The sequence below is a fragment of the Chelon labrosus genome, assembly GCF_963514085.1.
Source record: "Chelon labrosus genome assembly, chromosome: 14".
Classification (NCBI taxonomy): domain Eukaryota; kingdom Metazoa; phylum Chordata; class Actinopteri; order Mugiliformes; family Mugilidae; genus Chelon; species Chelon labrosus.
In genome coordinates this window covers 7,814,614-7,841,192 of record NC_140347.1, presented here as the reverse complement: position 1 = coordinate 7,841,192, position 26,579 = coordinate 7,814,614, and the positions used below count along the sequence as shown (strand labels likewise).

The 26,579-nt window shown below is 42.3% G+C and overlaps 1 protein-coding gene across 2 annotated transcripts; it reads right to left on the bottom strand.

Annotated features, from left to right (window-relative positions):
• Window positions 1–100: 100 nt before the first annotated feature.
• gtf3c2 (general transcription factor IIIC, polypeptide 2, beta) lies at window positions 101–23,061 on the bottom strand. Of its 2 annotated transcripts, none has more exons than XM_084559897.1 (20): window positions 22,765–23,061; window positions 21,993–22,102; window positions 20,509–21,130; window positions 20,243–20,370; window positions 19,240–19,436; window positions 18,854–18,939; window positions 17,565–17,642; window positions 17,357–17,458; window positions 16,838–17,065; window positions 16,580–16,691; window positions 16,336–16,453; window positions 10,176–10,207; window positions 9,951–10,080; window positions 9,658–9,802; window positions 7,235–7,396; window positions 6,365–6,443; window positions 5,833–5,961; window positions 5,451–5,633; window positions 4,355–4,462; window positions 101–2,761 (listed from the first exon to the last, which is right to left on the bottom strand). In XM_084559897.1, exons 2-20 carry the CDS (start codon window positions 22,015–22,017, stop codon window positions 2,561–2,563), a joined length of 2,865 nt encoding a protein of 954 aa, XP_084416023.1. In that variant the 5' UTR covers window positions 22,018–22,102; window positions 22,765–23,061; the 3' UTR covers window positions 101–2,560. The 2 variants fall into 2 exon arrangements, with proteins under 2 accessions (XP_084416023.1, XP_084416024.1); XM_084559898.1 differs by having other exon boundaries at window positions 21,993–22,099.
• Window positions 23,062–26,579: the final 3,518 nt, after the last annotated feature.

The window sequence follows — 26,579 nt, the reverse complement described above, 5'->3', positions numbered from 1 at the left end:
CCATAAGAAAAGCCAGAGAGCCAGAGCCGCCACGCCTGTATCGTTCCCCCAGCCAACTTGTAAAACTGTTGATGTTGCTTTCAAAGGTGGGACAGCTGTGAATCGTGAAGCCAGTCGACGTCCATTCTGACCCAAATACCTGCATGGTTGTTAGCTGTTACTCAATGTAAAAGTATATAGTGAGAAGTTTCTTGTTCAACTGCCAGCGAAGAAAGAATAAAACGTTCTATATTTTCACCAGTTTTTAAGGAGACCTTTTGAAATAACACAAAAATGAGGATAAAACAAAGTGAATGTAACGACGGCCCCGATGCATTTTACTGTACTGTACAAAAACAAAACGCCGCTCCCGTTTGTTCCCTCATGAAAGTCTAATGTCTGAGAATGCTCCGTTGTTGTGCCGTGACGATTATAACTTGTGTGCAACTGTTGTAAATATGTTAAATATCGTGTATTTTTTTCTGTGCATACATGTGTAAATACGTCTCCTTGTACGATCGGTCCAGTCTGTCTCGGTGTTCTGGTGATTCTGCGAAAATCCACTCGTCACATCGTGTGATGTGTTGATATTTGATATTTGATTTCTATGTGTGTTGGCCGAGAGTTTTTGTAAAGTGAAATAAAAGACTGCAGACGACGGAGAGAGAGAGTGAGAGAGAGAGGGCCTGGATTACTTTGGAGATGTCCCGTTAAAAGTCAGGGGGACCAATGAGGAGTTCAGGTTTCACTAAAATAACAGATTTTTATTACAAACATTTATTATATACATGTCAAAAATAGCAGGGGATGAAGTCATCAGTCAAGAATTATGTCTGAACGGAAAAGTCCATTTTAAAAAACCCCTAATTGAACTTAGAGGAAAAATGTGTTGAAGAAAAACAAGAATTTTCTTCTTTTTTGTTGTTGTTGTTGTTGTAGATACTGGAAAATAAATTAAGCTGCATCACAGAACGGAACAACGGAAGGAATATGGATCTGAAATGTGTGACTTGTGAATTTTTACATCCAGCCGATATACAAAAGAAATTCAAGTATTTTCACCTCATTTATAGCCTGAGTTCTTCGTAAAACAAAAAGCTTAAAGATTAGCGCAACAATAGCAAAACAAGGAAGTGTTTTTTTTTTTTGTTTGTTTTTTTAAAAGTACATTAAAAAAAAGCAGAAGAAGTCAAAACAAGTGCTTTTACTTCACCTAATCTCCCTCGTCCTTGTCGCCTCTGACCGACGTAAATCCAAGAAATCTGATAACAGAAGCTGCGCTGGAATGTTTTAGTGATTCCAAATTAAACATCTGCAGATAAAGTGATAAAGTCTTATTTTTTCATATCTCCCTTCGTTTTTGTGCAAACCATTTCTATAAAAATGAGTTCACGACGTTTAAAGTATATCTTGAAACGGTAGTCAGGTCTGTAGTCTGGGCTCATTCCTTCTTATCACGATGGCTCAGTTTTAGTTTAAGTGATGGGAACAGAATCTGCTTTGTCTCTAAATATATATCTATCTGCCTCTCAACCGCAACTCTGTAAGGAAGCACGGTCCAGAATAGATATTTCAATAGATATTCACTCAGTTTGTTGAAGACTGTTGAAGCCTGATGTTAGTTGTTCAATCATTACAGTAAGATAATATGCACTAATATTTCATGACACACTTTAAAGTTGTGTCCCTGTTCTTTAATTTAAAGGTTTTTCATTCAACATTTTACTAAATAAAATAATTTGCCTTTCACAAGAATAAATATAAACCCTAAACCAATAACTCATTTGGCGTACTCACCGTGGGCAGGTAACAGGTGACACTAGTGATGCATTTTAGCAGCTGACGTCTCTTCGATTTAAAGTTTTTCTGTCTAGTTGAAGAGTAGAGGCCGACAACTTTACGACCAAACTTAGATTAAGAAACGTTTTGGTGCCTGGCCCGATCCAATCAGAACGTTTTCTTCTGTAGTTGCTGTTAGGTTACTTTAGCAGAAAATCTGGATATTCATCTAAAATGTCAAAGAAAACAAAAAGCTTCATCTAAGCTGGATCTATTGTTTGAGATATGGGGAAAAGACGAAAATGATCCATCTGAAAAAGGCACTTAAATGTTTGCTGTAGCTTCTTGGATGTGAAGAAATGAATTGTCACCTTTAACGGAAAATTAAAGGAAGAAGATTTTGGTTGAGCCCTGTGGTAGACTGGAGCCCTGTCCAGGGTGGACCCCGCCTCTCGCCCAATCCACAGCTGGGATAGGCTCCAGTACCTCTGCGACCCTCCAGAGGACAAGCGGCTACAGAAAATGAATGAATGAATGAATGAAAGATACTGGTTGTGTTGAGGTTAGAGAAGTCTCCTCTTGGCAAAAATAGGAGAATATTCAGGACAAGGTTTGGCTGCTGCTCAGGTCTCTACACTATTTAAAAAGAATGTCATTGTTGATGTCTTTACTAGCGTCCAAAGGTTTCTAGAGCCATGAATGAAACCAAATTCACCTGTGTAGGAGGTTAAAGGGAGGCTTAAAGAGATTTTTTTTTTGCAGGTCTGTGTTTTTCAGTCTATAGAGTGTGATCCACCTCCTGCTATAGTTGCTTCGTCTCGGCCCGGTCGCCCTCGCTCGTGTCCTGCGTCGAGTGCAGGCCGTTGAACTGGGCCTGGTTCTCGTCGATCATCGTCTTGACGTGGGGGCTGGTCATGCTCCTCAGGCAGTGAAATCTGACCAGGCCCGACTGGCCCCCGGACGCAACCCAGATGTGGCTGCTCATGTTCGGGTTGAAGCGCACCTGAGACGGGGAGAGGAGGAAGATGAAGGTGAAGAACTTCTAAATAAAAGTTCCTATATTTTTCATCCTGGTTCTTATTCCTACATCGTTGCCATCATGAGGCTACGTTTTCCTTGCAGCAAGTTAAACACTACAGTAGCAGAGCTTACGTTGGCCAACACATGACTGTAGCTGTTCCTTATATTGGTTGGTTGGTCACCATGTTGCCCAGTAATTGCAGCTTTTTCGCAATTAGCCAGAAAACCCAATCAACGCAGAGTTTCCCATATAATGTTAATACTATGGCCGCCCACCAGGGTCTAATTTACTCCGCCATAGTCTCATGGTCCCAAAAGCCGCCTCCTCCCAGACCCTCCTCAACTCACGTAGCATGTGAAGCTATTTGTTTTGTTCACTAATAAAAATTTACGTTTTAAAACCCGATGTTTGTGCTTTTGATTTTTTAGACCATGAAGATTTACAATTATTTAAAGAAAGTTGATCAAAACCCAAAGGAAACGACTCCAGACGTAACGTGAACTTGCTTAACTTTATAAGAGCTAGCAACATTAGATTGAAAGTCAACTGTTTACTTTAAATTAAATTTATTCGCTGATACTTTATTTAATCTTACACACATTTGTCCATATAAAGCCACGTCTCAACAGCCTTTTGTTTCGTATTCATGTAGATGAACTGAAGAACTGCACAGGCTGCTGCTATTTGTCGCTAAATCCGATATTCGCGTCATTACTGTAATTTAAAGATGGACTGATAAAGAAGGCACGATCTTATTCTATGCACCACATACTGTATAAATAGTTTGTAATAGCTGGGATAGCTTAGTTTAAACTGCACCAGAACAAGGTGAACAGGCCGAACAGCAAAGGACCGAGTATTGATCCCTGAGGTACTCCGCGCCTCATATAACCCTGCTTCGCTCTCGTTGCATCATTTATCTGGATGAGTTACTTGAGTTACTGTCATAATAATCTGACAACACTTTTATTTATGAGTGTATTTCTATATTTCTCTCTGAATGACTCAGCTTTTGGTTTTCAGGAAGTCGATACCACTTCGTCCTCTTTTCCTTTCTTGTCCAACACTCATCTGTCCCTCTCATCATCATCACCATAAATCCTCCTGGTGAGAGTCTTCTTTTATTTTTGTTCTCTTTCTAACTTATTTATCCCCTTCAGACAAAGAGCCAGTCAAAAACCCCGTAGCGTTCTTATATATATATATTTTTTAAAGATCCATCATTTCCTCCCAGAGGGCACAGCGACACCCTCCACTCTGTCTCTCTTAGAATTAAACACATCAAATCCTCAAATGGCTGCTTTCCATCTCCCCCCTCCTTCCCTCCTCCTCCCCTCCTCCTCCCACTGACGGTGACATTTTTCTCATTTTACACATCATTACATTCAGCCAGTCTTTATAGCTGCCCATCAGAGGAGGGAGGAGAAGGAGAAGGAGGCTCTTCTTGCACTTCTCACCTCCTTTTTTTTTTTTTTTTTTTTATTCCTCTCTAGTGTTTATCTTCTTCTTCGTCGTCTTCACGTCACGTTGCAGCAGCGGTCTGAAGATAACCGACCCCGTGGCGTGTGTTCATACCTTATGTAGCGCCGCCAACGGCATCTCATCCAGGTTCATCTGCGTCTTCAGTTCGGTTTCTTTCATGCGTTTCCACACGGCCCTTTTCTCACTGCCGATGAAGGATCGCTGGAAATCACACCAGATGATTATTATTATCATCATGTGTCGAAACATACGCAGATCAGCCAGAAGATTATGACCGGTGAAGCACGTGTCTCCCACAAGATTTTGTGGGCGTGTCTTCATAAAGAAAAAGCTAATTATAATTGTATCCCACCCATTAAAAACACTTTATACAATATATGAAATGTCTGCACATAGAATAAGATCACACGTTTTCTTTATCAGTCCATAATGATGCAAATATTGGATTTAGCCACAGATAGCAGCAGCCTGTGCAGTTAATTCATGACACTAGTACATGAGGCTGTTAAGGCGTGGTGTTCTATGGACAAATGTATATAAGATTAGATAAAGCGAATAAAACAAACTTATAGTGAGCAGTTGAAACTGTGCTAGCCAGAGCAGCCAGTTCATGTTATGTCTGGAGTCGTTTCCTCCGGATTTTCATTCCAAGTCATGTGGTCAAAAAAAATCAAAAGCACACACAGTGGATTTTAAACAGTTTGTGTGTGGTGGTGGGGGGGAGGGCGTTCAGGGGAACACCACAAGCAGAACACTGTTTGAACCGTGCAAAAATATTTCTGATTCGTTATGAGTCCATGGTGGAGTACATTAGACCATAGTGTTATCATTGTAGGGGGAACCGTGAGTAAAGGGAATAATACACAACATCTGTTAGACGGTGGGCTGTATCACACAGCAGGTGAACAGTTTGTCCTCAAAGTTGACGTTAAAAGCAGGAAAAATGGACGAGTGGAAGGACTTGAAAGACGAGGGACACGTTTTGTCTTGAGCTCTCTTGGCCACCGTAGATTTGATCTCTGTCCTATTTTCTAATTTTCCACTTCTTTAAAACAAGCGCTGACATTTTTTGTCTCAAATAATCTTTACTTATAATTTTCAGTACTTGCATCTTCACAATAAACTTTGATTTCCACAACTCCTGAAGTCATTTATTACTCATAGTAACTACAGATGTTAATCAACCCACCATGTCGTTGTCCGTGTGTTGGAGGCTGAATTTCTTCACGGCCTCTTTGTACGTCTGGAAGCGCAGAGGAGCAGCGTCCGCTTCTCCCGTCTCTCCTCCTTCCTGCTCCTCGACGGCGCCTCCGTCCTTCTCCACGTCTTCTCCGGCGGCCTCGCAAGGCACCATAGATGTGAGGTAGATGGGCTGGAAAGGAAACAGGTCAATGAAGGAGACTGTTTGGTCCTGGCCTAAATAAAACATCATTTTGACAGTAAAGTTAAAGCTATAAGAGTTTATATATAAGTGGACTGTCTGTGTACGTGTGTTATGACAATGTTCATATTTCAAACTGAAAATAAAGCTGGAAAACCCAAGAACAAGAAAGAAATGTAAGTGAACTTACAAAGCGTCTCTCTATGGTGCGTTTGAGGTAGGGCGTAAAGTAGTTTATCTGAGGTAACACGGAGAAGATCACCTCGCCGAGGCTGTCGGCCGTCACCAGGCTGTTCAGCCAATCACTGTAACATATGGACTGCAGCGACACACAAAGAAGACCAGTCAGGAGAGAGATATTAACTTGTACCATGATGCTGCCGTTGTCTTTCTAAAGACACTTGAAAGTCACAACATTTACTGTCAAGTTAACAAATCTACTTGTTTTTACTCTAAATACACTAATTTGGAGTCATCTGTCTGTGAGGTCTTTTAAGATAGATATACAGTAACTACTTGTTTAAAAAAGGATTTGTATAATAATCATTTTGCTTGTTTTAAGTAATATATCCCTTTATTTTAACCTGTAAATAAGTAGGTCTGGTTTAGATGAGCAGCCATCGGTTTCCTGAGGAGCCAGACTGATCTGTGTCGTGCTCTGTGACTGATTTAGTGGATGCTAATGACTTAAGGCTGGAAGATTTTAAAAGAGTCACACTCACCCACAGTGTGCTCGTCCTAGGAATTGGCAGGAGCGAGTTCATGTAATGGTCAAAGTAATGAACTCCCTGTGAACCTTTCCTGAACGAGAAAATCAAAGAGACCGTGTTAATGTGACAGCGACAGAAACAATGAGACACTTTCCTGAATACTGCACACAAACATCAGATTATTTTATATAGATGTAAACAGTTAAGGGGGAACTAACGTTTTTTTACAACCTGGACCTTATTTCTGGCATAAAATACGATCGTTCACTCACGTTTGTGTAATTTGTATTCCTTCGGGAGATATTTAGATCTGCGTATATCCATATAGTGGGAGTGACTGGGGCACCGAAACGTAGCCTCCAAATAACGCATTATCTGACGCAGAACTCGTTCATTTCACCAATCTGCTATTTTTTTGCAACATGTCTTAATATTTTTCAGATTCTGAGGTTGTGGACGAACCATAGCAGTAGCAAATTACAGGTAAACAAGCTGACTGTCGCAGGTGTGCGCGGCGCTCAGAGATGACATCATGCAGGTCGGAAGACATCATCCCATGTTGATAACAGGTAACTCCGGACTCAACGGGGAATATCACTAGCGTACGATAACAAAATATTGGTGAAATTAACGCGTTTCACGTCAGATAATGTGTTATTTAGAGGCTGTGTTTCGGTGCCCCAGTCACTCCCACTATATGGATATCTAACACAGATCTAAATATCTCCCGAAGGACTACAAATTACACAAAAGTTATATGGGTGAGTAAACGATCGTATTTTATGCCAGAAATAAGGTCCAGGATGTAAAAAAACAGTAGTTCCCCTTTAAATATAAAATCTCATATCAGTATAAGAGAGAAAACCAGAGAAACGTTCTTACGCTACGTAGGCGCTCTCTTGGGCCATCATGAGTCCCGGTGCGTTCAGGGGCCAGTAGATTTCGTTGGTCAGATACCGTTTCTGGATGGTGATGGGTGTGTAGAGCCTCCTCAGGTCCCACGTCTTCACGTAGCGGTCCTCACCTGCAGTCACCAACAGGTGTCTGAGAGGAAGAGACAACGTTTGGACAACTTGACAAATGAACGTCGGATTTCAATTAGTGGAAAACGTAATGAAAAAAAACGTAAATTTATCATTTCTCTTTTCACTCATCAAACAAATCTGAAGAGGAAGAGGAGAAGCCATGACAAGATGTAGAGGAGAAGGACTGGCACAGAGAAAAGGGCCAGTTTTATCTCTTTCTACACGGCGGTGTAATTAAAAAGCAGTGATCCAGACAAGATAAGTGTCCTCAGAGTCTCTCCGCTGCCAACCAGGTGCTTTCTGTCCCCTTGGGATTAATCTTAATCCGCTATCCGCCTTTAAATCTACTTTACTTTTACATCCTGATTTGTGGGAAACCAAAAAGCTGCAGAAGATTATTTAAAAAACTGACGTAGGACCAGAGATGGACGACGCTGCAGTGGCAGTTAATGGAGACATTAATTACCCAGAGACGTTTCTGTGTAGTAGTGTGTGGCCAGAGGCATGCGGTGTGAATACAAAGTTGTGTTTGTGTATGGAAGAGGTCAAAAGAGTGTAATTAGGAGTTTTTAGGGAGTTGGTGAAAGGAGGGATAACAAACATTAGTCTAAAGATGAGTGCTGTAGGATAATGATAATAAATACCGTCCTCTACAAAGAGACGTGTTTTATACGTGGACAGGGCGGTAGGAATAGAAGACTTTTATATACATTTTAAAATGGCCTCTTTCATCAGAATTAAATTTTAAGTTTATCAATTTATCAACACACCATGTTGGATTTTATTATGGAGCGTGTTTCAACTGATACAGAGAAAATAATACCTCTGCATGCAACTGGACAGTCCTCCAACCAGTCAGAGACATTTGTTGTAAACTAATAGGCGAAGCAAACCGGCAACGCAAATCACAAGAGCTGTGATTGGTCCGCTTGGTGGTAGCATGTTTCCTCTTTAGTATTTCCAGCCGCTTCTCCATCTCTGCTATTTTCTAATTGATTGTTTTGGATCAATAAAGATGGAACACATGCAGGGAAGGTTAACTGAGGAGGTTGAGAGATACAAACGTTTGTACAACTTGTTTTTGGTGAAATTTCAGCAAAAGTTTCAGTCACCGTTGTTGAAAGTGAAGCACAAGTATAAATGGCTCACACCGGCGTAGGCTACGTACGTAGGTTACGGCGTCTTTAAACGAGCCTCAAGTCAACTCCACGGCGCTCAGACAACGTGTACGACTGCTATTGTTCAGCTTAGAAGAACCAGGACATAAGAGAAACCAAATTGATGAAAGCAAACAAAACAGCAAAGTTTGAAAGTCACACAGAAAGCTTCTCTCGTTTTACATCTTCACCTGAACATTCAAATCCACAAATATTTCCACAACAACGTGATCATCTAGAATAAATAAACTGTAGACCAGCTGATCAGCGTGATTCAGGAGATGTCAGCTCTGTACGATGCTTTGAGGCTCTTCCCGTTTTCCCTTTTGAATGACGAATACAGGCCACTGTCACCTGCTGGTGTGGAGTGTTATTGCAGGTGCAGAACATACAGCTGTAGTCTTTGTGGTGCGTTCAACTTTTTGGTCAGGACATTATGCGACACAGTCAGCTTTTGTTGCTGATAGTTTTTTTTAAGTTGGTTTGGTGTGTCCAGGCTTTAAAGCACATCTGTTCTCCATACAGATATAATACATCTCCCAGAAAATATAATAAAACTTCATAGATTGTGTATTTACACTACATTTCTTTCAATACCTGCTATTTGTTCATTTTTGGCTGTTTATATGTGAGAAAGAAGAGAATAATTACCTTAAAAAAGAAATAAATACCACTAAAATATTCCTGGAAGGAAGATGGAGCTATTTTTGGGAGGCTGCTGTCTGAAGGTCGCTGTATGTTGACTGGCTGAGAGATAAGCTGCCTCCTCTGAATGGTGATGAGGACGTGGCTGCACGCCCGGCCTTGTACCCTACATCCTGAATTAGTGCTTGAATACACTTGGATGAAGGCCTCTCTGCCAGACTTTAGAGTTTATTGTCTTCAAGGCACTATTTTAAAGCGGCCGTGAATACAAATACAATAAAGAAGGAGGAAAGATGGACATGCACAAGGAAAATTTCGAGAGAATGAATGAAGCTCTCCTCCAACAAACGATGACGGAGAATGCAAAAGACAAAACACTCTAATAAACCAAAGATAGGTCTAAGAATCAGCGATGACAGGCGATAATCTCTTTTCGGTGCAGTATCAGCACAGTTGAGATCTGGGGTTAATCGCTCACCTGGAGGCAGGACAGAAGGCCAGAGCTCGGACTGCGTGGTCGTGAGCCAATAAGCATCGATAGGGCAGCAGACACATGGAGCCGTCCGACTCTCGCAATCGCAGCAGAGCCGATTTCGTCGTCAGATCCCATAAACCTACGACACCTGGAGAGAGACAACGGCGCAAAAGCAGAACGTTTATTTTATTTAGAATAAAGAAGCATTGAGAGGGAGCTGAGGGGATCGCAGACTCTTCATTTGTCTGATCTCTCATACTATTAATCAAGAACGTGTCCAAGAAATCAATCCGTACCGTCGTAGAATCCGATAGCTATTATATTGTGTGGTTTTTCAGGCACCCAATCCATAGACAGGACCTGTCCGCTCATCTGGTTGCGAGGGGCTTTGAAGGAGCCCAGCTTTAGTGTCACCACTCCTTTAGCCTGCAGGAGACAAGAGGGAGGAACGACAATGCAAACAACAGCGTTGAACATTATATTTTATGAGGATTTAATAGGAGAAAGAGTCAGATGCCTACCTGGTATATTGGTGGATTTTTGCTGCCGTTTTCTGAAACACAGATAAAAAACAAACTTAGCAACCGTTTGTTGGTGATAATTAAAGCTAAGGATAAACGTCAGATGTGTTTAAGCTCAGAAACCTTCAAAAGTGGTTGCGTTTCCAAGAGGTGTTCGTATGAAAGATGTTTCATTGAACCTTTACGTGCCCTATATTAAGTTAACTCGTCATTAGCTTGCTAAACCGTTAGCAGTGGCTTCTAGACACCAACAGTTTCTTACAGCTTGAACACTAAACAGAATCTCCATGTCGTAACCGTTTGAAAGCAGCATACCATTTTTGACAAGTTTCTGATTACTATATAACACAACGTTAGCGTATTTTAGCACAAGAGTGTGTAGCAAAGTGCTAGTTAGCAGAGTGCAGCAGAGCATGGAGCAATTGCTGGGTGCTAGTTTGCAGCGCTCAGATTATTAGTGTATTTACTCAATGACACGTACATGTCTATATGGATCCATGCTAACATTTATATAGATCCAGGCAGCTGGATTTGTAGAGCTGCCTTTCTTAAAATTGTGTTGGACAGACCTCTTTGCCAACAACAGTACGGTCCTGGTGTGGTTAACAAATGACTGGTGGGTAGTCATTCTCCCGTACCTGCCTTAACCATCATTGTTGGGTGCTTAATAGATGTAAAATCCAATAACAAAGAAGGTGTCTGGCTGTTCCAGATCATTAGTTCTCTCTCCTCCTACAGTTTAGATTACTCAGGGTTTGGATCGATAGTGTCCTCTTCAGTCTTCCACACTCTCCATCAACTCGATAAAACACTCACTACTACTTTTATCTGAGCCTCTCGAGTCATGACTCAACTCCTTCTCCTGTTGCTCTTCAGATCAAAAAACAGACCAGACATTGACAGAGTGAGAAAACATCAACTCGCTTGGGTTTAACATAAGTCTGACACTTTGTAGTTAAGTAATTTCTTTCTTTTTTCAGACATGTTACAGTATCAATGGTAATAAAATATGAAAATCTCTAATGAAATCAACCCTAAAATTTTACCGATGTACGTACAGTACGCACACAAAATAATAAAATATATATATATATATATAATGTGGAGTACCCCAGGGATCCATTCTGGGGCCTTGCCAATATCCATATGCTTCACTTGCTTTCAAACAAGGGCAATAAATTGGGTGTGTAGAGGTTTCTTCCACTTCAGATTGAAATACAGTTTTGGAGCCAGAGATAAACGGTCCAAAATCAAAGCACAACCAACCTCTTTACCAGAGATGTCCCGGCTGATTGGTATTGGACCCACGGTTTATTTTAATAGCTTAAAATTGAAACCAACGTTAAGATTAAAACAGTAAATCCTGAACTAAAGACTTGAGGAAGACTATCGTTTGCAATGAATAAACATACGATGCACTGCCTTGTGAACCCCCCCACATCCTTCTCCACCTAATCCCAAGCAAGTCCTTGACGACTGACATAGCAGGGATACAAGCGGTGTCAGCTACAACACCAAAAATTCATAGCTTCCAACACTAACAACTGGCTCGGCGATGCATCTTCTTTGTCATTTCAATTATAGATCCTTGTCTGATGGAGAACGGCGCCGTAAATTATATGCGTTCTCTACGCCATCTCACATTCTCCCCTTTTGTCTGTTTTCCCTCCTTCCACACTTCACACCTCCGCCCTCCAATTCTGCGGCTTTAACGGCCTCCTCTTCTCGCTCATTCATTCTGGTGACGGGACGGACAAAAGCCATCTGTAATTATCTGTCGCAAACAGCGCCGGGCTGCTGTGGAAAGACCGGGGTACACAAACACGCACCATGTTTAACCCCGGCCAAGCCAGTTTCACCTTTAACCCTTTCAAGCTGATACTGAAACACTCGGACATTATATCCACACATGGTCAAGTAAGATAGCTAATTAGCATTCAATTAGCACTCGTCATGTCACTGATTGTTTGACACTCGGTTAAATGTTCCTTTACCTTCTCCAGAATGGTGGCAATGGTTTTATAAGATGATACTTCTCACTACCAACTCCTATTCCTCAAATTAGGAGAACATTTAAGGAAATTGAGCTACCATGTTTGGACCAAAACAGAAATCATGCTGTAAAATAAGAGATAAAAACCTACTTGTGAGTTTTTCATTGCCGCAAGGGGGAACTTCGATGTGGAACCTCAGCATTTCTAAAATCCTAAGCCCAGGTCTCTCTCTGTAAGTGTTTTTTGTGCAGATATTTTCAAATGTGAGTGCTCCGCAACCTTTCTATCCAATAACTATAACCTACGGTTGGTAGCAGGGGGCTGATGTTCCTTAGAAAGTGGACCCAATGATCCGTGCCGGCAGAATAAAATGGAAACCAGAGGGCATGAAGCAAAAGAAATACAGAATAGAAATGTCAGGTTTTATATAGCCTTTTTTATGTCCACACCGAAGCACAAAAGATTTTTCTTAATTTCAAAACCAAGTCGTATGTAATACAGTGGAGTCTGATGGTGACCAATCTACTGGATCTCATTTAAATGTTCACACACCTGACTGTACATGACTTCTTCTAGCCTGGCTTTGGATTTCATTATGGGGTGCGTTTCAGTCGATGCAGAGTAAAAAAACAAAACCTCAATTGGACAGTACTACAACCAATCAGAGCAAGTAAGTATGTGGCATTGAGTAATCAAAGCATTATCCACAAATGCTTTTAACTGTTTGTCCTTCAAAGTTATTTCAGTGTCAGTATTTTTTACAACAGATTTGTGAGCGGACTCTAAACAGCTTCCTTCTCCAACAGCACCCATTTTATTGTAAACAAACTATTCTGTGATTGGCCAGAACTTGAACGTGGGCGTGGTTAAGGCGAAAAAGCAGAAATGCTAGCGGCGTGTGTGTGGGGATGCATGCTGAATGAACGGCGAGATCCAAAGGACATGGTCGTCAAAACCATTGGCTGACGCATCTTCCATCTCTCCCATCTTCCATCATCTAAGCTTCTCCCACAATGCTTTGCGCTTGTGACGTATGCTGCAGTGGGAGGGGCCTATGAGGACTTTCCCCGGAGTTCTGCACTTGAGTTTGTCGTTAAGTATAAATAACCTGGCCAAACAACAAAAAAAAGTCTCGCTTCTCGCAGAGTATGTAACAAGCTTTAGATGACAACTTTGACTACATCGCTGTTACTCTTCTGTCCATATAAGTCCCGCCCAAATTATTTGATTGGGCCAGCAGATCTTTGCTGGAGCGTAATCAGCTCCCAACGGAGACAGTTCAGACAAACTTTACACCGCAACTGAATTTGCCGGCAAGGAAGTTGCTCTGGCTTCCAGGAAAGGTTTCTCCTGTTAAAAGGGAGTTTTTCATTGCCAACGTTGCCTTAGGTCTTGCTCTTAGCTTTCTGCGTGGTTAGCACTCATTCATTCATTTTCTGTGACTGCTTGTTCTCTGGACGATCACTGGGGGAGACGCGGGGTATACCCTGGATTCCAACGTCCCAAAATACAGAAAGCCCCCAGTTGATCTTCTTGCTGTGAGGCATCAGTGATAACCACCACACCACCGTGCTGGTTAGCACTCAGCTTTAAGGTATTATTTGTTCAACAAAATGCTGAATAAGCATAAGTATTCTTCGCCAAGAATGTTATTATGAGCCTTCAAACTCAAATCAGCCAGCTGTCACGTTACACCGTGCTACAGAGAAGACATGCGCCATAAGATAAGGCTCAATGGGATGTAAGGAGGTTGTGTTGACTGCGATATAACGTGACCGTGTGAGCGTTTATTTTTGAGAAGGCTATGATTGTAAAGTGGTGTTTCATCAGATTATCCTCGACAGACAAACACACACACACATGCAGACTTAACCGGGTTTCTGTGTGTGATGGATGAGGCCGATAAACCGGCCATTAATCTCATTCATGCAGTCCTCTATCAGCGGAGGCCCGGAGGCGGCTGGCGCAGTGATCTGAATAGACCGGACCACGGGCTCCACCATCCATAATGTCGTCAAGGCGTATACTCCTGCAGAGCGTTTGGTGTGTGTGTTTTCAAGTCTTAACTAGCGCCATTGTTAGAGCTGAAACACTTTAATAGACCCTGAAGCAATAAATAAGAAGTGCAGAGTGAGGGTCTGGTCCATTTAATGAGGTCCATGTCTGATGTGATGGATAAGATGCTGTTTGATTGATTGCACCCTTACTGTTAAGTTCATCAGGTTGTGGATGAACGCCCGTAACAAAAAGTCACTCTAATGAAACGATTTGTCAATTATTTGATCGACAGTACTTTTTTGGCATTTAGTGCTGTGTGTTGAGGATGTGCAGCTTCTACTTTACTAAAGTTTTAACTGACAACATGTACAGATGTGAATTGCAGAACAACATCTACATTTCCACAGATCATTCTACAACGTGGGGGTTATTTTGTGTAAAGTAAGGCTGCTATGAATCATATTATTAATTATTTTTATAATTAGAAGATTAATCCTTTGGCTAATTTATCAAAAATACAAAATAATAACAATAACTTGTTGTTGATATTAAAGAGCCACATGGAGTCATGAACATTTATCTCTGGCAGTCTGTCAAAAAGTGTTCAGCTTTAAGTGCAGGTGTGAACACACCCAGGACGCTTGTCAGTCCACATGTGGAGGTGGTCTGAGACACATTTGACCTCCTTCTTTTGGTAGTGTGAACACCAAAGAGAGTACAAAGACGGATGGCGGAACTACTCCTCATAAGTGAAGCCAAAGCTAGTAGAGCTCCCTCTGGTGACTGGCTGCAGTATACGTCATAAGCCCCACCCCCTCCATGTTAGTGGGCGGGGCTTGGGCCAAACTAAAACACTAAAATACACATTACATTATTTTTTTGGATGGTTTCTGTCATTTTAGGTAGTTAATATAATGTTGATGAATGTTCAAGAGACAATTTTTTGGGTAAGTTTTGTTTTAGTTAGTTATTTGACGCTACTGAAACAGGATGTGACATAATGGTTGCCATGGTTGCCATGCCAAGCGCTCTGTAAAACATCCCGTGGGACCGTGAGAGTTGTAGGTCGAGCAGAGCGTATATTAATTAAACGAAAATGAGAGACTGTCTGGAGGAAGTGTGGACGGGGCATCGATATTAGTTTGGCCAATGAATGGATGCGTAGTCCATATTTATATACAGTCTATGGTGAACACCCAATGAGTTCTGGGTCACATTAAAGACCACCTACTCAACAGGGGTGATCTGTGGAAGAGGAGTTTAACTCATTCATTCAGAAAAAAAACCTGAAGAAAGAAAAAGTGACGTCTGTCCTTGAAGCTATGAACTAACTAAATAATAAATAAATCTAAACAAGAATTAACAAGGGTTCCAGTTATAAGCTGGAGCTCTGAGCTTTGTTTCTAAAATAACTAACGTCAAGGTGAAATGCAGCTGTATTATTTATGAACTAAAGGCTGGTTACACTCACTCAGAGTGTACACACGTTTCTTAGATCTATAAGTGCAGAAACAAACTGTTTACAATTTGCAAAAGTACAAATGTTTGTGCTGCCATGGTAGTGATTAAGAAATCTAATGTGACATAAACCCACATTTATAATCTAGTTGTTAATTTTAACAGTGATCTGAAAACCACTGGTGCTTTACTGCAGTCTAAAGGAACCTTTAACTTCAGGGTTAGAAAGACAACACTGCCCTCTGCTGAACACAGGACACACTCCAGCGAGTGGATGTGGTGATCAAAAGCTGGAAACTCACCTGCCAATTCATTAGGTACACTAGTGGAAACAAATGTGTTCTACTATAACAGTCCTGAACTGAATCTTAGGCACATGAAGGTTATAATGTTGAGTGTATGTCAGTAATTAAGCAGAATGACTAGTTTGGAGGCTGTAGTTTGTGGTGCTGTTAAACTGGACTGAACTAAAAGTGTTTCTCTTATTTAGTCTTGACCACAGCCTAAAATGTGGGGGGGTCAAAATATTAGGAACATGTGTACTAACCACATTTACGCACACAATAAAACACGATTTGTAGAGATTTTCTAAACACAAAATTTAATATTTTTGGTACAAATTATAACCCAGATTGTGTCTAGTGTACCCAATGAAGTGGCTAGTGAGTGTCTAATCACTGTAAACAAATCTAAGGGTGAAACCGTCTTACCAGAGTTAGCAATCTGTTTGCTGGAGTTCAGAGCTTCAGGGTGGGGCAGGCTGTAAATGGTGACCACGCCGTTGGAGGTGGCCACTGCCAGAAGACCCAGTCTGGGCAAGAAGGGAGCCTTCAGGGTGGGGAGGAGAGGAAGAGGAGGAGGGTGTACAGCGCGATGGTGATCAGAATTCATTCTAGAGTACTACTGCAGTTTCATTGTTAGCTTCTTGCAGCTAAACTCTAAAACACGTCCTACCTTTCTGCCACTGCTGGGAAGCTCCCAGCCTCCTGCAGGACACCACCTCAACTGCCAGATGAAGCCGTTATCCTGGGCTAGCCCGTAGGACAGGGCTGGCTGGGAGTCGGGTCTGAAAAAAGAGAAAAATAGAAAAAGAAGAACATGAATACCTTTAAAATTTTTAAATTTGAATAATGGCAGCATGTTGTTACAAAACCAGATGAGTGTCTTAAATGTTTGTTTTTGACAACTCATCTGACAAAACAAGATCTGTACCTGCTGTCGTACTCCAGCTTGCCCACGTCCCACAGCTGAACGAGTCCCGGTCCCGTGCAGGTCTTGTTGACGCAGTGTAGGTCGTCCATCCCTCGATGGCAGGCCATGGCTACGTACTGGGTGGCGGTGGCGCCATCGGGTGTCGGACACCACTCCAGCGCCCAGACCGGTCCCCCTGCAAACAGCATCATGTCCCAGCGCTCCGGGTGAGCAGGCACCGATTTGAACCTGTCAGATACATCATGAATAAATCATCATTATAAAGACTAATACCAAATATGATTTTAAGGCTGCAAAAACATCTTTACTTTATGTTCCCACAAAACAACCCAACAAAAACAATACTCAAGCAGAAAAACCTGAACTGAAACCACAAACAAAACCAGAACAAGGAACAACAGTTTCATGTCCAACTAAAACGTTGGAGTTATAAAGGATGAAATGAAACCTACAAGTACAGTAAATGCAAACATCTGTAAAAGACTTGAATACAGCAGAGAGTTCATTGACCAGTCTGACCTGCTGAGTCTCTGCAGAGGCGTCTCCTCCTTCTTCATTCCTTCTCTGGACACTCTGAAAGCAGCCGACTGAGGCTCCTGGGGCAGGTACTTCTCCAAATCACTGAACAACACAGGCAAACATTTTCTAATCAACTTTAATAGTCACTGCACATACAGTATTTGCACCCCTCAGAGTCTTTTGACATTTCTGCATTATAAGAAATTACCTCTGTGGAACGAGCTCCCAGTCACTGGTGGAGGAAAGCCACTCTGGGAACACCCAGTTGGTGAAGTGCTCTTCCCGGCTGAAAACACACACACACGTCTAAAAATAACACCAGCTCAGTCACCTAGTACTCGTTTGCCAGCGGCGCGTTCTTGTGTAATAATATCAAGACTGGAGCAGTTTAATTTACCTTGTGTTAGAAAGAAGAACATTTCTAATTAAATTAAAACTGATTTTTCTTTAAAATATCTACATGACATATATAGTGGATCAAAAAGGTTGTTGTCAGAAGTGGGATTCGAACCCACGCCTCCAGAGGAGACTGCGACCTGAACGCAGCGCCTTAGACCGCTCGGCCATCCTGACACTGGAGACACAGTGGGAGGACAGCGCGTCCTAGAGGTTAAACGATTAACTGACTGGTCTGCTTCATTGCTGTGCTGTGACACTTTAAGCAGGACGTCAACTAGTTGCCGATCACGTGACAATAACAACATGGACACCTCCTACAAGACACGTGAGGAGTCCAGTGGGTCATTGCAGCAAACTAGCTGCAGTTTATCAAGTGTGTCGAAATACTTCACTAAAGATGCAGCCTATACTACCACCGTGACATGTCAGTCCTGAAATACAACTAAAGTACAACAGCAATGCATCTGACAAGGCTAACGCTAACAGAGGAAGGGTTCAAATCCTCTGGACAGCAGTCAGTTAACAACTTCACCAAACGTCCTGTGGTAAACGAGAGAAGGAGGCTGCACATCAACTATTTGATAAAGTTATTCGACCTTTAGCTTCAGTACATGGACATTTTTTACCCGGCTATTAAACACTATTGACAGTGCCAATTTATATAATCTAAAAACATCTGTGGCATAGTATTGATAAGCTCCTGTGTTTACGTTCAGTTCTGTTGTGTTCTATTAGTCGACACTGTTGCTGTGGTTGTAGAGCGTGTGTCTTTTCCTTGATATCAGTGAATGCCCCACATCACTGTGGAAGTTATGGTAGGGAAATCCTATTAGAATTCCTTTAAAGAACATCTTAATTCAGTGTGTCCAACATTTACTGCGTTAAAACTGTTCAATCTACACAAAGACTGGGACTGATTATACAGTAGGCAGAACAAACCCAAATGAGAGAGGCTTTGGTTCATTATAAAGCGCCTTTATGGGAAGTTTAAGGAAGTTTAAAGTCAAAAAATCAAATAGCTGTTGTTTTTCTAGCTTTAAAACCAAACTTGAAACACCAAAAAATAAAAATAAATGCACAGTCTATGACGCTACTTACAACTTCATGGTGGTCTCCGTGGCGTCCCAAACATTCTTCATGATGTTGATGGAGAGTCCATTGATGGGTTTGGCGTACAAAGACGTCTGCACGAGAGAAAAGACGACTGGATGAGTGTTTGCCATTAAATGTTAATGCGACTTCAAATCTGTAGAAGTTGTGATTCGTAGTTGGGTTCAGATCATTTACAGTCACAGTTGTGAAGCTTCTTAAGAGGCGTAAACACAGGAAGTGACTAGAGTGGCAACAAGAGACCATGAAATATTAAGTCAACAAGTTTTAACGATGAGAAAGAAAACGTAGAGGTGACGTCCAGTGGGACAAACCGACTCATGCTGGGCCACCACATTTAAAATATTCACAGTAACGATGAGACAGTAACTCACGTTGATCTTGCTGATGTTATAAACAGCTGGAGCTCTTCCAGTCGACCGGAAGTCTGACTCCAAGTCCGAGTCCGCTGCCTCTTCCTCTATCCCTTCATCCTCCTCGTCCTCTTCTTCTTCTTCTACAATGTCTGGCACAAAGTCTTCATCTTCTGCAGCATCACTGTCGAGACGTTTCCTCTTCCGTCCTCTGCGTCCTATAGGGACATTACACTCAGGAGATGACTGGCCTGACAAGACTCACAGTTAAAAACAGACGTACACATAGAACTAGCTGCTGCCCCCTAGCTAATCTTCTCTAACCTCCACTATCATCACTATGACGACGCACTTTGAGCCAAGAATGAGGAGTTTAAAACAAGAAATATCTTGCTTAGCTACGGAAATTACGTTGTCATCGTTGTAGTTGTTGCCATCTTTGTTTTGTTGTCGTCATTGTTGCTATTTTAGCTGTTGTCGTCGTTGCCATTATCGTTGTTGTCATCCTTGTTTTCTTGTTGGCGTCATTATCATCATAGTTGCTACTTTTATTGTCTTGTAATTGTTGCCATTGTCGTTGTAGTTGTCGTTGTCATTGGCGTCATTATCATTGTAGTTGCCATTGTTACCATTGTCGTTGCCGTCATTGTCATTTTAGTTGCCCCTGTAGTTGTCGTCATCATTGTCAACGTCCACTGTCATTGCTGTTGTCATCATTGTTCTCATGTTAGTTGCTTTTGTCGTTTATGTAGATGTTGCTCATGTCCTTTTAGTTGTTCTTATCGTTGTTGTTATTAAATAAGTATTTTTATCATGTGACCAAGTAGCCGATCATAAAAAAAAAAAAACATGACCTAAGGGTGAAGACACATCAAGGCGATGGTCGGCCGTTGTCTGTTGATCCTTTAATGTTGCCTCTGAACAGGTGTAGTATCTTAGTAAAGCTAAACGTTCCATCCTCCACATTATTCGTACTGTCCCGACTACATTTAGCACATAAATATCTTTTAAGGTGTAGTTGTACCTTTTACTCCTTTGGGAGTTTTCTGTCCTGAGTCGGCTCCTTCGTTGTTGGGACGTGGCCCAGAGTCGGACTGGTCGCTGGGATCACCAAACACCTCTTTTGCCAAATTACGGAGGTACTTCAACGCCCTGGAAGACATTTCATTCACGTTAATCTAAACAGTGAATGTCTAGGCTGCATTTTTATCACAGAAAAATCAGACCCGACATCAAGCTATATATGATCTGTCTTCAGATTATAAACAACAGAGAAGAGGATAAACTTACGCTTTGGCAGCTCCTCTCCGGCGACGGCCGCCCGGTTCGATGTCATCCTCGGGTTCTATCTGAGGTTCTCCTGCCTCCTTCGCATGTGTTGGAGCCGGTTCCACTTCCTGTACACGCTGCTTCCTAACGTACTTTCTCTTTGGCTTTGGCGTCCCGTTTTCCTGCTTCACGGCATCTTCACCTCCACCCTCTGCATCTGCACCGGCGGCAGGAGTTTTTTTAGCAGGAGTCTTTTTAGCTGGTATGTTTTTAGACGGTGTCTTTTTAGCCGGTGTCTTTTTAGCCGGTGTCTTTTTTGATGGCGTCTTCCTGCCTCTCCCTGTTTTCTTGGGCTTCTCTTCAGCGGTTTCCTCCACTGACTCTGAAGGGGTTTTGTTCGTTGCTTCGTTCTCCTCATCTGCGGTCCGTTTTGAGGCTCCCTTAGGTCTTCCTCTCCTTGCCGGAGACTTCTTAGTGGCTGCTTTTTCTCCTTCTGAGTCCTTCTTGGTCGGCTTTTCCTCAAAACTTTGTACAATCGTGGAGTCTTCAGTTTCATAATCTAGATATTTGGGATTTTTCCTGCGCTGCCGTCCCCTTGAGGTGGGCGTTAAATCCTTACATTGCTCTGACGGCTTCTCTGGACCTGCAAGGAAGGTTACAGTTAAATAAATAAATATTTAAGCGTGCAGAACTATCTTCTCATCTGAAACATGGTTACAGCCCATTAGCACATACATACGCCAATCAGCCACAACATTAAACCTACCGACATCTGATCTCATTATGATGTAATGTTCTTCTAGGAAAACCTGGGTCCTGGTATTTATTTGGATGAACCTTTAATATGTACAGTACCTCCACCTGAACTGAACTCTGTTGCAGACCGGGAACACACCCATGGCAACGTCAAGGGTGGTGTGCTTGCTTCCTTGCATCCTGGTGCCATACGTTGCCCTGACTAAATGACACATAGGAACCCGACTGTCCACGTAATGTGAAAGAAAACATGATTCATCAGTCCAGAACCACCTTCCTCCATGTCTCCGTGGTCCATTTTAGGAGCTGTCATCAGTGGACAGGGGTCGGCATGCGTGGACACCCTGACTGGTCTGCAGCTACACAACCCCAAACAAAGCAAACCACTGCGTGTTCTGAAATATTTCTATCAGAACCAACTGATTCAGCAGTTTGAGCTACGGTAACCCGTCTAATGAATCAACCATCACTCCTTCCCCTTCCTTACACGACTTCTGATTGAGACTTGCAGACCAGGAATGCCCCACAACAAGAGCTGCAGTTGTGGAGATGTTCTGACCCAGACGTCTAGCCATCACAGTTTTACCCTTTGTCCAAGTCTCTCGCCATTCTTTTTCTGCTTCTGACATCGAATTAGAAGTTTGTGGTCATAATGTTATGGCTGCTGGTGCACGCTTAAGGGATGTCAGAGATTGTGCAATTGCCTGCTACATCACCTCCTATTTGTCTACGGTATCTCCGTAACAAACCTTGTCCAGAGTCGATGGGATCCATAGGATCTCTGGGTGTCTGCTGCTGTGGTGGTCTCCTTCAGACGCCTCCTCATGTGTGGAGAAAGTTCCTCTTCAACCAGACTCTGCTGATGCACACAGGAACAAAAATGTATCTTTATGTGACACAGAAAAAAAAACAACAACTCAGAAACAAGACTGACTCACACATACTGTAATATTTCATCATAACACCAGTCAGAGTTTCCCCTTTAGCTTGGAGTGACATAGTAAAACAGACCAATGACAATAAATAACACCCAGTCAAATGAAATATATTTTCTTTTTAAGACACCAATATCTTTGCGAGTAGATTAAAATAATTACTATATCACTGGGAGTCACACACCCATGCCTATCATGCCGATATCACGTCGATATCGCGTTGTCAGCGCCCTCCCCAACCAAACCCCATTCAGTAAAGTGTCATTTTTAGCCGCATTCTCTACGGACAAACACACAATTGTGACAAATACTCAAACATATTTAACGTGCAACACAATTTAAAGTCGCTCGTCAATTCGGCGTCAATTTTAAAACGTAAAATGCGCGAAGCGGCAAGTTCCTTATGTGATAAACTTCTGCAACTCGGGTTTGTTTATCCGGGTGTGAGTCTTTTAGCTCCTAAGCTAACACACACACACGGCTAAAGCTAACTAGCTAAACATGTATCGGAGCGCGGTGTTCAGTTAACTCTTACTTCTGTCAAAAATGAGCCTGGAAGCGACCGTTAGCGCCGATAAAAACTCACTCTGTGTGCGGGGACCAGTTCCTGCCCGGTGGCGAAGGGTGAAATTCCTCGCACCCAACGCGGGGAAGCTAAACTCCGGCCACTCGGGATCGAGTCCCGGGCTCTGCTGCCGGTGCCGGCACCGTTGAAGACCACCGGAGCGTCCGGGCTCACAGCGGATACATAAACCCCGGTGCCTTACTCTTTCACCGGCTCCAAACTACAGTCGTCTCCCGCCTTGTTTCCACCGATTCACAAAGCTGCAACCCACATTTCTGCTCACATCATGCCGCCATGTTACTGTACACGCGTGGAGGTCAGCACCGCCCCCTGTCAGCACACAGCGGAATTACACTTCTTTAAAGTGTTGCAGAGGAGACATCAAACCCTGACAGTCAACAAATATCACATTTAAGCAAATAAGTACATTTAGAAATAATATATTATTTTACATTCATTTTTTCATATAGTTGCAAAACCCCTTTTTATCCAACTTACATCCAATTCTGCTGTCTCGCCCCAATCCTGCGCTCATGCCTGTCCCGTATTAACTTCACCAACAGAAAATACAATACACACCAATCAGCCATAACATCATGACTATTATAACAGGTCACAATGTGATTATCAGAGATGATCTTGTCAATGGGTGGGATTTATCAGACAGCATATCTTGTCCTTCAAAGCCGACGTTAGAGGCAGGACTAGTGGACAAGAGGTGGGGTCTGTAGCTCTTGTGGGGTGTTCCTGGTCTCAAAACTAAGGTCCAAGGAAGCAGAAGACGTGAACCAGAGACGGGGTCATGGACGATGAGCTACTGGAGCTCAGATTACTGCAAAAAGTTGATGATGGTTCTGATATAAAGTTTGTTTAGTTTGGAGCTGTGGACTGTGCTGTCCACTCAGGGAAGCTCCTACAAATGGACACATCAGGCCTGGACCACGGAGACATGGAAGATGATGATGGATTTTCTTTTACATGAACGGTCAGGCGCCTATGTGTTCCTTAGCTGGGGCAAGCATGGATACGAGAACACGCCTCCCTTGCTGCTGCCGTGGGGATGTGGTCGGTCTTCAACAACGTTCAGGTGGTGGTACATACACATAAACGCCAGGACTGCACAATATTACGGCCGATCGGTGCAATCAATACACTGACTTCAAACAATGACACGTTTAATTGCGTTCCACATCAGGGGAGTCATGCTAGGACACTAACAGGCAGTTTATACCTCTCCAGAAATGTAACTACGCATCAAGAGCTGTGATTGGTCCTCTTGGTAGTAGCATGTTTATGCTTATTCTCCGTCTCCGCAATTTTTGAATTGCTTGTTTTGGATCAATAAAGAATTGGTAAGGTTAACTGAGGAGGTTTGGAGACACAAATATTTGTACGACTCGTGGTCGGCGAAATTTCAGCCAAAGTTTCAGACGCCATTGTTGAAAGTGAAGCAGGAAGTAGAAACAAAAATTAACCCGACTGGCAAAAAAGACAAGCACCGACTAGTGTTTAGGTGGAGTTGTTACAGAGCGAGACAGACTGATGAGCGCACAAGTATAAATGGCTAGCACCGGCGTTGACTACGTACGCAGTACCATATAAGGGCCTTAAATGGATCTGAGCCTTCCTTAGTACGACCTGAAGTCCCACCTGTGACACAAACTAAGTGAAATAAAAACCTCCCATGTGGCGAGAGCTCTTCTATTTCAAACGACTTAAACGACTTTTGGGAAATTACGCCCAAATCACTTTAAACAATCAGATACAGTAAATATAACGGACAGTATGTTTTTTTTTATACATAGGTTCACAGATTAAAGGGTACTTCTTGATATTTACAGAAGTATTAAAAGAAGTGCACAAGAGGGGGAAACGGTAACTAAATACATTCATCAATGGAACATGTAGTTTAAAAAAAAAACCAAAGAAACAAAAATCTAAAACATCACAAATAAATGGCCGACATATAATCATATCTCACTAGATTAGATACAAAATGCAGAGTACATAAACATCAGGCTACATGCTATCAGCTAAATATGCTGTCAGACTGGTCTTTGACGAGAGAGAACTGAAAACAACTTCATGGTAAATGTTCCTTCATCAGAGGTAAAAGTAAGGATCAATAAACCACCTCTACATTCCTAAATACACTCACCTGACAAAACATTAGGTACACCCGTGAAAACATATTCATTCAAATACAGCAGTCCTGCACCAAACCCCCTGGACCGGATTGAAACTGACAGTGTTTCTGTTATTCAGCCAAGCTCACTAGCTACAATGGGTTTGCCAAAATAATAGGAACAACACGATTCAATAGCACCACAAACCTTCACGAAGGTAAGGATCTAGTGCAGGACATTACATGGACATGAGAATGCATTGACTAGTGTACCTAATGAACTGGCAAGTGAGTATGAGTATGATCTCAGAGTATATTTCTGCTCTGGGTTCATTATATATAGTGGACCAAATGACTGCCAGAATAAGAGTTGTGTGTCATCATGCCCTTATTTTGAAGGGACAGGAAGCGTAGCTGGTTGGACGGCACAGAGACGATTACGTCTTTGTGTTTACTGTGTTGAAACCTTCCTGACCTGGAATGTTTAAAATAATTATAAATATAACAAGATATCTGAACCAAAGCTACACTTACTGACTTCTTCTGCGGCTTTCAACCACGTCCACAGTTTTTTTTCTTGGCAGATCAAGTTCTCCGTCGACTGAAGGAAGGCCGTAGGGTGTGGTTAAAAGCCCGTAGACCTGCTGAAGCTGGAACTGATCATTAGAAATGTTAAGATTCTCGCATCTCTGTGACTTTCAAGAAAGCTACAAGAAGACTTTCCTCAAAGGTCCCTTGAGAGATGGATGAAGGTTCTCAGTCATCCAGGTCATAGTGTAACCCAGCTTGCCCACTAACACCTTTTACGGGTGAGTTGAAGACGTCCACCACCTACAGATGTTCCAGATAAAAACCTCAACTCTCCAAGACTCAGACAAAACGTCTCCACAGACACTCAAACAAGTTCACTCTCCTTTAGAGAAGGACCTCCTCTGATGTTGAGGTAAATGTGTAGCTCTACATTTCTGGAATCCACCATCACTTCCTTCATAACATGTTGGATCTCGACACACAGTCCTACACCCTCGAATCACATCATATCTGTTTACAGAGGCTAGTCACATGAGTTTCAGGTGGACACCACCCACAGACGATCCAGATAAAAACCTCAACTCTCCAAAAGTCCTTTAGAACCGGAGACTCGGACGAAACGTCTCCACAGACACTCAAACTAGTCCAATTTCCTTTAGAGATGGACCTCCTCTGATGTTGAGGTAAATGTGAAGCTCTACATCTCTGGAAACCTCCATCACTTCCTTCATAACAGGCTAGATCTCGACCCACAGTCCTACACCCTCGAATCACATAATATCTGGCAGTTAACAGAGGCTAGTCACATGAGTTTCAGGTGGACACCACCCACAGACGATCCAGATAAAAACCTCAACTCTCAACTAAGAACTAAAGACTTGGATGAAACGTCTTCCCTCAAACAGTTTCCTTTAGAAAAGAAGAGACATTTCCAAAATTATTCAGCCAACAAAGGCCTTTGACATTTGTAAGTAAAAGTGATAATGAGTAGTATGAAGTTATCTAGATCATACTCGAGAGGCACAGGACGTTTTTCAGAGAGAGAGCGACTAGACGAGCCTAGACGAAATTACAACACTGTGGCGGCCTCTCTCTCTGAGTTAACGTAACGTTTCCCTTTAACACGAAGACGAGAAGAGTTTATCAAACATTTTTAAAAGAATAAGACATTTAACACACA

Excerpts from the sequence above, each read along its gene's own strand:
- gtf3c2 (XM_084559897.1), bottom strand. The coding sequence starts at position 22,017 with ATGGATCCCATCGACTCTGGACAAG. Across the intron at positions 21,131-21,992 it reads TCCCATCGACTCTGGACAAG|GTCCAGAGAAGCCGTCAGAG; the intron begins GTTTGTTACGGA and ends CCTTCCTTGCAG. Across the intron at positions 9,803-9,950 it reads AGCTATCGGATTCTACGACG|GTGTCGTAGGTTTATGGGAT; the intron begins GTACGGATTGAT and ends GTCTCTCTCCAG.